Below are 13,925 nucleotides of genomic sequence, written 5' to 3'. Positions count from 1 at the left end.
TTCCTTCTGCCCGACAGGTCAAGCTGATCGCTGAGCCTTTTGTTCCAGATGTTCTTCAGGTTTAATCACTTTTCTCATACATGTTCATTCATTTACAGAGCAGGAGAAGCCAGCCAGTGATTAAGGACCACTGCTGCTACACAGACACATGCGCCCTGAGCCCAGAGATTATTTCCTGTGATGGTTCTCAGCACTGTGCCGTGGTCACAGACCCACGCTGTGAGATGGTCACACTGTGTTTCTTCTCTGTGATTCATTCAGCAGCCTGACAGCCACTAAAGTGATTCTACACTCTGACACGGGCTCAGATTTTGTTAGAGCCATCTCCCACAGTGTAAAATGCAATGAAGCAGCAAGAATGATGTTATCACACAATGTTAAGATGGGATTATCCCCGCTGCACAGATAAATGATTTAACCTTCCTCCAGAACAGTAAGAAAAGGAAAAATGAAGCACAGAGCACGCGCACTTTAAACCTGTGGGTCATGTCACATATCAGAGGCAGAGAGTACAGCACAGTAAAATCAGCCTCACCCTGGCTCCTCCCACAAACGCAGCAGTCTTTGTGGCCTCTGCGAGGTTGTCGTAGACGTTGGGATATCGGATCCGCTCGTAGACTCTGTCTCTGCTCAGCACAGGTTCATAGCGTGCAGTCAGCAGGGCCTGCTCTCTGCACCAAGGCACACGTAAAACAGTAAGACGGGACAGTAAACAGAGTTTAACATTTAAATTGGCACAGTGTCAGATCCACGGCGCAGCCCTCATCTTGATCCACAGCTGTGGAAACAAACCGCGCTGTGATGGATGAGCCCAGTGAAGAGGCAAAGATGTGAGGCTTTATAAAGTGGCTTACCTCTCTGCTAATCTTTGTCTACACACTGCGCTGGATCTGCACACGCTAACATTTTAATTAAACAGATCGCTGCTCTTTTTTACCCTCTGAAATTAAACTTTTGGAAGAATTTTCCCCCCCAAAAGAAAAGCAGCTTTGCTTCTTTGAAGCCGTCATGAAAAATGCAGGAGGCTGTCAGTCACACACACCTGAGAGCACAGGTGGGCACACAACAAAGACACACAAACACTAAGATGAGGTTTGTAGAGACGACATACCGCTGGGCTCTCATCTCTCTGGGGTCAAAGGTCAGGAGAGCATCCGTAGAGTCACCCTCATCGCCTCCTTTGAATCTCTTCCTCTCTTTCTTCTCCTCCCTTCGGTACATCTTTAGCATTTGTTTCTCCTGCTCTGATTGGATGGTCACCTGGCACCCGTAGGTGGGCTTGGTCGCTTCAGCGCTGACCTTGAGGCTGAGATCTGAAGGAAAAGGCTCATCGTTAGTTCTCAGCAGCATGCTGAAGCCAGGTAGGAATACTTTATTAGTCTGTGGTGACAGATCTATCTGGCAGCGCACGGGTTAAGCTTGGCCGCTGCAGCCTCCCTGTTTGAGACACAACAGCTCAATAAAAGGCAGAATTGCTCTTGAAAACAGATGAGATCTCATGATTGCACCACGGCCCAGGCTGATTGACTGAATGATTTCTTTTTTATCTCACCTAGCGGCTCTACCTGCTGCACAGCCTCCCTGCACTCTAACAGCCCCCCTCTTCCTGTCACTCTCACCCTCCCACCTCCTTTAACTCTGTCATCCTCTATGCACAATCCCCCGTCCTTTATTGGCCCTCTCTCTGGGAGCTATTGTGCCTCGTTATGTGTCTCTAACAGTGACTCCAGATTTCGAGGACTCTCATTTCCTGAGCAATCACAGTGCTATAATTGTGCTGAAGAGCGTCACCGAGACAGATCAGGGTGTTTCACACATTACAAACAGTGGTGCTTATGATCATCACCAGTTTTTGGGTTTGGTGGTACTGTATGGTAGCTCTGACATGCACTGCCTGTCTGAAAAAGATTCATGGATGATTCATGGATGAAAAAGCTAAAAACAGTCTGATTTTACATTTCTAATGAAATTCTCCTTTGAAACAGTGTCAAAGCAGGACGAGTCGTTTAGACTCACACATTCACATTTCTATGACAACCTTGTTGTTTTTGAAGGACCAAAACATGACACTGTCAGTCAAACACATACAGCGAACTCCAAGCCACTGTTAGGACAGACCCTCAGACGTCTGATGAACTGCTGCAGGAGAGATCATCACTTCACCGTTCATGAAAACATTCAAATCATTTTCATTTCTGAGCTGTCAGAGTGTAAATGAAAGTTTTGGGTCTCTGGCTTCCCCGTGTCCTCGTGTGTGTCCTCTGGGTACTGATTATATTAACTAGTGAGTCTGAGTAGTCCATGCATGTGAGCTACACACAGTTCTGTATCCCTGGTCTTAGTAAAGTCATATAGATTTGTACTTATTAGAAGAGACTAAGACATTACCCAGACCTAACAAATGGACATTAGATAATGAGTGGAAACCTCCCATATGGAAAAGAAATAGAAAAAACTTATAAAAGACTTGCATCAGATTTGGCCTGTTTCATATAGTGAATCATATATGGCTTATATGATTTACTCATTTCTCATTACTTTCATATATTGTTTAGTAAGTATCCAAAACATACAAGTTTCATTTATGTAATTTTTTAAGGGATCTTATATCTGTTTTCACTCTTGTATGCTTTTCATACAAGTTTCACACAAGACAGATACAAACTTTATAAGATTTATAAATATCTTTTCCATATGGGCTGATATGTGTTTGCCTGCAACATTAACATTTGTGCCAGTTAAACATTCCTGCAGTCACAGAGTCATTCAATGGAAACGTGACTGTGCCGACATGAGTAGGCCTCCGAATGCTCAGCAGACATTCATGTTGTTTTCTTGCTGGGCTTGCTTACATGGAGAATGATGCAAACAGCCCTGAATCAGCCGAGCTCGTGTCTGCTCGCTGTCACACGGTCGTCTGTGAGCTTCTGTTCTGGTTATGGCCTCAGGATGCTGTGTGAAAGCTCGTCAGAGCAACACGAGCATCGTCGTCTTCTTTTTAAGGTCGTCAGAGAGACAGCTTCCTACATCCTGTGGACGCCTGCTGTACTACATCTGTACATACATGCTCAAAGGCATTTGTACACGAAGTACACAATGGCAGGCTACCTCTGGGTATGTACAGGTACTTGGACCTTTCCTTGCCTCGATGATGTGTCACCATCTCAGCAACCAATGTTGAGAACATAATGTCCTTACTCAGCTTCAGGTTTCTCAAACCCAGCACATTAACCAGAACACGATGTTCCTATCAGCTGCATGTTTCTAATCAGTGAGGCCTAAAACACAAGGTTATCATATGTATCCATGTTAAATGTTATCTGCTGTAATAACAAGTTACTTTGTTATTAACGACCCTGCAAGCATCCAACTAGGATGTGAACCTCTGCCACGTTCTTTCCTTCCGTTAAACACTGCAGCCTTGTAAACGTTAGCGGCCCGGCAGGCAGTTCCTCCCGTGTTCCTCCCGTGCTCCTCCGTGTACACGGAGACAGCAGGAACAGGCAGATGTTTCCACTGCCCACGGGAGCCTAGAATCAGCTCATCAAAGTGTGAGGGCATTAAAATGTACCACACTGGGTACGACTGCCTCAAATATTTCTTTCCAAAATTGGTCAAACACTTTCTGCATGTGTGGCCATCTTGTCTTTTAATGGTCCGTCCCACACGGCGCTGCCTCCGTCAGCCGCTGAAACGTGGAGAGGAGCCACCGAGAGAATCTGCTCTTTGATAAACATGCCAGTGCCAAACTGCAATTTAAAAAGCTAATCAGCAAGAGACAGGCATTCGCACTAAATCCCACTCTTCTTGATGGCATGCAAATAGTGGAAAATTTAATCAGCCTTTTTTAACCCCTCCTGATTTCACCCTCAGTTGTCAAGGCAACAGTAATCTCAAAAGCTGTCTGGCGAGTCCAATTTTTTGACGCTGATCGGGACGTCTTCGAAATTGGCTGACGTGTGAAACGGCGTATGGGTGTGACCAAAATCACAACTGAAACGCCGTAAAACGAGTCACGTTTTCACGCTAACGAGCTGTTCTGTTACTGTCCAAGTACAGTGGCTTTACATCAGCACACCAGTGGGTTCCAGTAACACCACCACTGTCCCAGCTGTGGGTTGGCAGCATTTCACCACAGCTTTGCTTTTGAACATTTACACTTCATCTAAATGTGACGTGACTGACAGAGATTTTTCAGACTTGCTGTCAGACTGTTATTGAACTGAAACTAACACGTCTCTTCTCATGCAGTGTGTGAGAGTTAGACTGAACATGCAGGCTGTGCTGTGTCCACTGGTTTATATATGTGTATATTAATGGTGCTGTTTCAGTGAAACCATCTGCTGAGCATGACCTTAACATCAGTGTGAGACACCAGGTTTAGTGAATGTGACAGCTGCAGGTGGCGTAGGCTCCTTTAAACCACACCATCATCATGTAGGCTCCTCACACTGACAACCTCTGACACTTCTAATTTGGGAACCTCGCTCCCATTCATGAATCATTTTTCATTCATTTTTTGGTTTTCCAGGTTTTTCCAAAGCTGAGTTTTCACCATGATAATAACCTTTGTGCTGTCACGTCGCTGTGACTGTACAGGCCAGAGCTGAAGTGTTGAAAGCTTTCCACACTCCTTCCTGACACGACTGCTGCAGTTTGTGGTCTTCTCTCACCCCAACCGGTCGCAGCAGATGGCCCCGCCCCTCCCTGAGCCTGGATCTTTCTTCCTGTTAAAAGGGAGTTTTTCCTTCCCACTGTCGCCAAAGTGCTTGCTCATAGGGGGTCATATGATTTTCGGGTTTTTCTCTGTATGTGTTATTGTAGGGTCTACTGTACAATATAAAGCACCTTGAGGCGACTGTTGTTGTGATTTGGCGCTATAGAAATAAAATTGAAACTGAATTAAATTTATTATTTCAATTGATATTGATAATCATTTGTGGTTACCACATCGGGCCAATCACCTGCCAGGGTCACCAGAGTGAAGCTTTTTTTAGTAACACTAAAATGACTGTACTGATTTCCTCACGGGGTTGGAAAGACACACGTTATGTTCCTGTCCGCACTAATAACCATGTCAGTTACATCAGCAGTATAGTTTGGTGTAGTTTAACTCAGGAAATGATCCAAACTGACACAATGGGTGTGTCTACTAAAAACCTTTGAAGATTTCAGGTCAAGTCTTCTGTAAATCTTGTCAACTCATTTTCAGGTTGACGTCACAGATGTATCAGTTCTTTTGTGATGAAGCCCGCTCTGCATGTTTGAGGTCAAATATCTGTGCATTTAATGAGCACTCAGCAAACATAGTGTCAAAAAGGTGTGTCTCTCTCACTAGCAAGCCAGTAATGGAGTAAGACGCGTTTCTGAAGGCTCCCGCTAACAGAGTTTCAAAAATAGTTTTTTTTTTCAACCTACAAAGTCTTATTTTGTGTCACAGGGGAAGTTAACAGTTTTATATATCATATTGCAGCTTCATTTGAGACAGAATGGCATCTAACCTAAGAAGTAAAGTACACAGGAGGAACGGCGACTGGGCCGGGCGCATCCTCGGGCATGAGTACCAATGATGACCCAAGGGCGGCGGCCAGCTCTGTGGCCACTGAGGAACAGACTCAGCACAGCGATGGACATTTTGTGGGTACTGATGCCCTGAAATTGGAGCTTCTTCAATCCGTCAAAGAGGATATCAGTGCGGTGTTAAAAGTAGAACTCAGAAATGCACTGAAAGAAGATTTTGATAACATTAGGGCTGACGTGCAAGAAGTGAGAAATGAGATCGCTAACAGTACGGCGGCAGTGCGCGCTGAAATTGATGGAGTTAAGGCCACGGTGAAAGAAGTTGAGGACGGGCTGTCAATGTGGAGCGATGAGGTGGTCACCTTGCAATCTACAGTAAAGACTTTGAAGAAGGAGCTGTCTGACCTGAAGGATAAATGTGATGACATGGAAGGATGCGGAGATCTAACATCCGCATCATAGGGGTCCCGGAGGACCCGGATTCGAGCTCCACCACAGCCGTATCCGCGCTGCTACGTAAAGTGCTGGGTATAGACAAAGATGTTATTGTCGACCGCTCACAGTCTTGTCCCGAGAAAGCCAGGTGGTAACCCGCGGGCCATCATAGCCAACCTTCATTACTACCAGGATTGTGTGGAAATTCTACGCCGTGCCAGGACCCAAGCTCCGCTGAGGTTCAACGGACAACCAATTGCAATATTCCCGGATTTTACGACCTCGGTGGCCCGGGCTCGGGCTGCTTTTACAGAAGTCCGGAAACTTCTCCGTGAACAAGAAGGTGTCCGCTTTGGGATCAGGTTCCCGGCACGACTTTGTATCACGCACAACAGGGAGGAGAAAGAATTTCTGGATGCGGCGAAGGCAATGGAATATGTCAAAGAACATATTGTTAACGTTTGAGGAGGCTGCGCCTGATGCCCTGTGTGGGAGCGCCGTGCCTAAGCTCAGCACTACGGTTGGTTGTCTCAGTTACTGCTGCGTTTACATGACTCTGTTTATCGCAGCGTTCGCACTGTGATAAAAAGTTTACAGAGACACTTCTTGTTAAGACATTTAAACTTATTTCATAAGCACATTTTGGTTCATTTTATTTCATGGTAATATCATTGTGTTTCGAAAAGTTCTGTACCCTGTTTGGACGTCCATTCATTTGTAGGATATGTTAGGTCACACGGTCAGCGGGAACCTGAGGGTCTGGCTTATAGTAAACCAAACTATGTGTGGATCTGTTTGCAGGGGGTTTGGCAGTCACCATGTTCAATCTGGTGTAATTGCTCATTATGTTCTTGGTTTGGGTTTCAGCCAGATATGTTTATTTTATTTATTATTGTGTGTTTTGTTTTCTTCTTCCTCTATGAGTGTCTTAGCAGGGATGAGCACAGCGCTATCATTTAGTGATCGGGTGGTAAATTTTGTAAGCTGGAATGTAAAATCACTTAACCAGCCAGTCAAGCGGAAAAAGGTTATTACTCATCCACAACGACTCAGAACAGATATAGCATTTCATCTGCGTACCTCTGATCATTTTTGACTCAAGTCTGGATGGGTAGGCCAGATATATCACTCTAAATTTAAGTCTAAAGCTCAGGGGACAGCAATCTTGATAAGCGAAACTCTACCATTTATAGCCACAACTGTAGATGAAGACCCTGCAGGCCGTTTTGTGGTAGTTGTAGGGCATTTAAATGGTTTCCCCTTAATTCTAGCAAATGTCTATGCCCCTAACTGGGACGATCATAGTTTTTTCACTAACGTCTTTGCACGGCTTCCCAACATGGCAACACATATTATTATTTTTGGTGGGGACCTAAATTGCTCATTATCTGCTATGGACCGCAGCTCGCACAAAAGCACGCCTGTTTCAAAATCAGCACGTGTTATTCAGCGTTTTCTTGATAACTATGGGTTAGCTGATGTACGGAGATATCGTAACCCAAATTCGAGTCAATATTCTTTTTTTTTCTAATGTCCATAAAACATATACTTGCATACATTACTTCTTTCTGGACGAAAAACTCCTCCTTTTAGTCACAGACTGTGATTACAAGGCCATGGTGATTTCAGATCATTCCCCTGTTGTTCTTTCAATGCGTATTCCCAATGCCTGCTCTAAGTATCCGCCATGGAGATTCAATCCAGTGTTGTTAGCAAACGAAGAGTTTGTTAATTATATATGGTCTCAAATAGATTTCTTTCTTGCTATCAATCAGACTCCAGGGACGTCACCTTCAACTGTTTGGGAATCTCTAAAAGCATATCTGAGAGGCCAAATAATTTCATTTTGTGCAAAACAACAAAGAATAGCGACTGAGCGCCTCTCTCAATTAGCTGATGAACTTACTGAACTAGATACTGTATATACCCATTCTCCTGATCCTGTGTTATATAAACGTAGGTTAAAATTACAAACTGAATACAATCTCATATCTACAAAACAGGCCGAGTATCTCATTTCAAAGTTGCGCAGCTACGCATACAAAGAACAGCTATTTAAGCTATCCTTGAGATCCGGAATGACCAGGGAATAAGGTGTACGGATAACCAAGATATAAATAACAGTTTTTTAAAATACTATCAGACTTTATACACTTGTTGTAATGACTAACTACTCCTGACATGTTGGAGATGTTAGCTCTTTATACAGTAAAGTTACAGCGGGATACAAATAACATCAGGCTGATCCTGCCACGATTTGTTCCCCGGTTCAAATCCCGGACAAACAGTATCCCACAGCTGTTTATGTTTTTTAACCCATTTTGCACAGAGAGGCATTTTTTGAAAAATGTATTGATAGCAATGTTGAATATTATTACACAAGAAAAAAACAACTACACATAAAATAATCACACCGTGACGCCTCTGACTTTCTAAATGGAGGGACAGTAACTGCGTGTGTGTAAGCCTGTAAAACCTGCAGACAGTCAGATTAACAGTATTTTGTCTCTACCTGCTATTCTGCAATTCATCTCATGTAAACAATAACGTGGCGCACAGCGTGACGTGAAAAAAGGCACATACCTTTGACGTTGCGTGACAAACTCTGTATTCCGCGTCCACGCGTCCACGCGTAAACGCAAAAAAGGAGTTTTTTAAAAATTTCGGTGATTCGAAACGCCGTTTACGTGTGGACGAAACAGCTGCGTTTTCAAAAATACCCGTGTAGGTGCGGACGTAGCGTAAAAGAGTTAGTCGTTTATTTTATTACTACCTGTAATTTATTGCAGATTACTCGCATTTGCTTAATTGTTTACTAAATGTTTGAGGTGTGAAATAAACCGCAATGGAGCAAAATATGGGTGTGTGTAGTTGGAGGATGTGTTTGTGTTTGTGCGTGTGCGTGCGCGCGTGCACGCGCAAGAAGGGGGGGGGGGCGAACATTTTTCTTGTAAAACAAAGGGGGGCCCAGCAAAAAAAGTTTGGGAACCACTGGGTTAGGACCACCAGTTTGGAGGAACCTATTTCTAATGTTGAAATTGAAATGGCCATACGGAGCATGCAGTCTGGAAAATCTCCTGGCCCCGACAGGTATCCTTCAGATTTTTTCAAAAAGTTTTCTAACCAATTGAATCCACTGTTAAAATCAACCTTTGAAGAATCTTTCCTCTCACAATCCTTGCCTCCAACAATGCGTCAAGCAGTGATCATTTAGATTGTGGCTCATACCGTCCAATATCTTTGCTGAACACAGACACCAAGATCTTTGCTAAAGTGTTGGCCCGTTGTTTAGAAAAACATCTGCCCTCCATTATCTCACCTGATCAGACGGGCTTTATGAAAAATAGGCATTCGTTTTTTAATATTAGACGTTTATTAAATATAATCTATAGCCACGTCAAAGGTAATGTTTTGGAAACTGTAATTTTGCTTGATGCAGAAAAAGCATTTGATCGGGTGAGATGGGATTTTCTTTTTGATACACTTAAGAAATTTGGCTTCGGGAGTAATTTTGTATCCTGGATAAAAGTATTGTAATGTTCCCCTTTAGCGGCCGTTCGGAATAACAATAATTTGTCCCCCTTTTTTGAGTTCCAACGCGGCACACGACAGGGGTGCCCTTTGTCACCTCTTCTTTTTGCCATCGCAATTGAACCGCTAGCTATTGCTCTGAGATAATATGTTGATGTTGAGGGAATACATCGAGGGGGTATCGAACATAAAGTCTCTCACAACAACTGGGGAATTTTCATCTATTTTAGCACCTTTCAAACCCAGCTATAACAAGTTTAAATATTTGAACCATAAAGACTTGTATAAAACTAATTATCTTCCTTTATTGTCTAAGCTAAAAGAGGATTTTGGAAAGTGGGAGTCCTTGCCTCTTTTGCTGGGTGGTAGAATAAATATCATCAAGATGAGTATATTTCCTAAATTTCTATATTTTTTTCAATGTCTTCCAATTTTTTTTAACTAAGTCTTTCTTTAACAATCTGAATAGTCAAATTTCTTCCTTCATTTGGAACAAAAAGCCACCTAGGCTGAAACAGAGTATATTACAAAGACCGTGGAGCTCAGGGGGCTTAGCACTCCCACATTTTTTGTTGTATTACTGGGCATCTAACATAAGGGCATTATTGTACTGGGCAAAAGATCATGATAGTTTATTATCATGGGTAACACTGGAACAGTGAATCGATCCTCTCTGCTGTCTTTGCTGTGTCTCCAGCTTTACCACAAACCCTCTTGTTATCCATTCACTGACATTATGGTACCAGCTCAGAAGGCACTTTAAACAGACTGAACTCTCCCTTATTGCACCACCGCATTGACAGTGCATGTTCTCTCCATCCTTAACGGACGAGACATTTCACAAATGGACAAAGCATGGAGTAACTTCAATCAATGCTCTTTTCACGGACAATATCCTCTGTTCACTTGGACAATTGGTGACTAAGTTCGAGATCCCTCAGTCACATTTTTTCTTTTGGATGATGTTTTTGATCTTAAACTGGACGCCAAGCGGGTTATAAGTGATGTTTATGAGCTGTTAAGTAATTATAAGCTGTCCACACTGCAATCTCTTAGGGAACAATGGGGAAGAGATCTGGGCCAACAGATTGCAGATGAGACTTGGCATAGGATCATCAATAGGATGTTTTCATCATCTACCTGCCTCAAGCATGTGGTGATTCAGTTTAAAGTGGTTCACCGTCTCCACTGGTCTAAAACTAGATTGAGCAAAATCAAGGATGGGGTTGACCCGGTGTAGACAACAGCCTGCTTCTCTACTTCACATGTTTTGGACTTGTCCAAAATTGGGTAGCTTTTGGAAGAGTATATTTGAAACCATGTCCAAGATATGTGGCGTTCCAATCACACCCTGTCCATTTATGGCCATTTCTGGGGTGACGCTTTATGATGCCAGTCTTTCTGAATCACACTCTGATCTTCTTGCACTCTTTTGGCCCGTAGGTTGATCTTATTGAAATGGAAAGAGCCACTTCCACCTGTATATGGGCAATGGGTTAAGGATGTCATGTACAATACTCAGCTGGAAAAGATGCGCTACACTGTAAAAGGTTCGGCTCGGACATTTTATGACATATGGAAACCTTTTCTAACTTACTTTGAAAGTTTAAATCCGGATACTATTGCTTAATGTGTGTGTGGGTTGTCTTTTTTTCTTTTTTTCCCCTTGCTTGCATTCATTTATGTTATTATTTACTTTTTATCTGTAATTTTATTTTATCTTATTTCTTCCTTCTTCTCTGGCTGGGTTTTAGTTACACTGTTCTGGATGGGGGGGGGGGGGGGGGGGGGACTGTTTGTTAATACTGCTTTAATTTTTGTTAAAAGCAGTTTTTTGTTCAATAAAAAAACCTTGATCAAAAAAAAGGTGTGTCTCTCATAAACACCCACACCTTCTGAGGTGGATGAAATGAACTTACACGTACATGTAACAGCTCATCTGATTAGTCGCTCCAGTAACTCTGCTTCAATGTTATCTCTATGGCATACATGCTAACATGCTAACAGGTTGAGTAGATAATCAGTCAAAACCCCCGATGGTCCAGCTGTAGTCCTCACCATAACAAAGCCAATAACACAAAGTGACAGTATCTCAGTGCTTTATAGATTTATCATGACTTTGTGTTCCTACTTGGCCATTTGAACTGATACTGGTAATTATGGTAATTATGTTTTCTACAACTTTCAGGGATTGGGGCCACCTGACGGTTGTACAGCCTGGAGGCTGAGGGTTAGCACTGGCAGCTGCCAGTCTTGATTTGTTATTTATAGTTTGATTGACATGCTAATTAGTAACTAAAATAAATGTAGTGGAGTACACCCTGTGCTCCCTTTGCAGAGCAGCCCTGCACACTGCAGATATTAATGCAAGAGAGTGGACGGGTGGCTTTAATCAACCTGCAGATAGTTTTACTATAATCAGCTACATGTTCAACTCTCCCTCAGACTAAGCCAGGAGTTTGTCTCCATGCAGGCAGCTTTTTCCAGCTTTTTAGTTTATTTATTTTTGTAAAAAAAAACAACAAAAAAAAAAAAAACTCCCTGACTTTTTAAAAGCCCTTAAGAAAAGTTAAAAACACAGGCTGACAAAGCTGACAGACAAAAGGAGAAATGCTCTCAGTTCTCAGTCATTGTTAGGGAATCAGGTCAGGGCTGTGACTACCAGTCGCATGTTGAATGAAATGAAAAGGTTCGACCAGATAAAGACAGTTAGAAGCAACAATGCATGAACTGTTATCAACAGGAACATTAAGCAGACTTAATGTTGGATGATAAGAAGTTAGGAAAGACTGCTGAGATGGTCTACTGTAGATTCAAATGTAGCACCAATCATCTGTGTCTCTAAGACTCATCATCATTATCTGACAACAGCGTCTAAACACACCCAGCTTCACTCCCTGATGGCGAGGAAAGCACAGTCAGCTGGACACACACACACAGCAGGTTACATAAATAACAACCATCCAGTCCACACATGCAGAGAAATACTGCAGCACTTTGTTACACAGTGCTAAGGTCGAGTGCTAATATCTCAGTATTCTCTGATACCACCATGCACCAGCATCAGAGTTGTTAGAGTTGTTTCTAACACTACTACAGTCAGTCACAACAAGCAGAGCAATGGTGCCTGTGTAACCTTATACTTCAGATACATTTAAAACTGCAGGTTATTACCAAGGACATCTGAAACTCTAGTGTTTAACCCTCACCGATAAAATGAGCTTCTCCCTTTTAGGCTAGTTTTACTGTGCAGGACTGTCCCTACAGTGCAATAAAATCCAAAGGATGCAGTCATGTTAGGACTCTACGCACTGAACACAGTACTTCTCTTTCTAAGAGTCTTCTTCCATGACAATTTCCCCCCCTGAGGTGACATGCCTGCCATGGGCCTTACCTGATGGATAGACAGTCCTGTCAGGTTGGATGCGGAGGAGGGAGTCAACAATGGCCACCCTTCGCTGCAGAAGGGTTGAGATCATGTCCAGCCCCTCTGGGCCGAGCAGCTCAAACAGCTGGAGACAGGAACAGGAGAAGACAGTCAGTACTTGGGGAAAAAACATTTCTCATTGGAAATTAATAGACATGACAGGCTTGTGAGGATCAGTGGAACAATGCAGCATCCTTATCCCTCGTCTATAAGGGTTGTTTTCAGAATGGAGGCTGTGGCAGAGAGCACAGCAGGAAACTGGTCACCTCGTCTCTGTCGAGGCCTTGCTTTGCTCTGTGGTTTCTAAACTTCGTGGTCCCTGTGAATATCTGTTTTATTCACGTTGGGAGTGAGAGGTGATGTCCTCTCCTCTCAGTGGACGGAGGGGGTGAGGTTTCATCTCCTCACAGGGATTTTTTTTTAAATGAACTCTCATGAATCCTGGCCTTGGAACTGACTGATTAGGTGTGGGCTCTGCAAGGACAGAGACAGACTTTCTCCTTCAAATGGCTTGTGTGCAGTCTCCATCCTTCAGGCAAACGTTAACTGTGTAATAAGTCTGCATGTGCACAGCTACGGGTCAGCAGTAGCAAGGTCTGTGTGGTCTGCTCATTTCCAGTGAGTAAATGGAACAAAAGAACCAGAATGAGTGGAGCTGAGTCACAGAAGGGCATCCTGAAACCACGTGCGCAGGAAAAATACACTAAAGATTCCTTTTCAGAAGGATGGTGGTTCGATCCCTGACTCCTCTGAGCCTAATGCCAAGATGTCCTTGGTGCTGAAGAGGAGAATTACACAGTGACGGATGAATGTGGGCAAGTGTATGCATGGAATAAAGTAGCTTTAATGCGGGTTTGGAACATCAGTCCATTTACCTCATCAGGATTAAAAAGGCCTTTTTTATTTGATTCACCTGCTGTTAACATCCAAGCAGCCATGAAATAAGAACAAAGTCAGAAGCAGTACTTACCACTGTAACTGTAACTGTAACTTATCCTGGATCATCTGCACC

General features: G+C 43.2%; 1 protein-coding gene across 5 annotated transcripts in view; it reads right to left on the bottom strand.

Annotated features, from left to right (window-relative positions):
* The window catches only part of ascc3 (activating signal cointegrator 1 complex subunit 3), a 159,634-nt gene that overhangs the window by 110,368 nt on the left and 35,341 nt on the right, over positions 1-13,925 (bottom strand). For all 5 annotated transcript variants that reach the window (XM_063488583.1, XM_063488582.1, XM_065471801.1 and 2 more), the window contains exons 5-7: positions 12,881-12,998; positions 1,112-1,313; positions 536-671 (exon numbers count right to left, since the gene is read on the bottom strand). In XM_063488583.1, coding sequence (XP_063344653.1) covers positions 536-671; positions 1,112-1,313; positions 12,881-12,998 — 456 coding nt within the window. The remainder of the gene's footprint in view (positions 1-535; positions 672-1,111; positions 1,314-12,880; positions 12,999-13,925) is intronic.

Source organism: Pelmatolapia mariae, linkage group LG10_11, assembly GCF_036321145.2.
Source record: "Pelmatolapia mariae isolate MD_Pm_ZW linkage group LG10_11, Pm_UMD_F_2, whole genome shotgun sequence".
Taxonomy (NCBI): Eukaryota; Metazoa; Chordata; class Actinopteri; order Cichliformes; family Cichlidae; genus Pelmatolapia; species Pelmatolapia mariae.
This window is presented reverse-complemented; position numbering and strand designations above follow the sequence as displayed.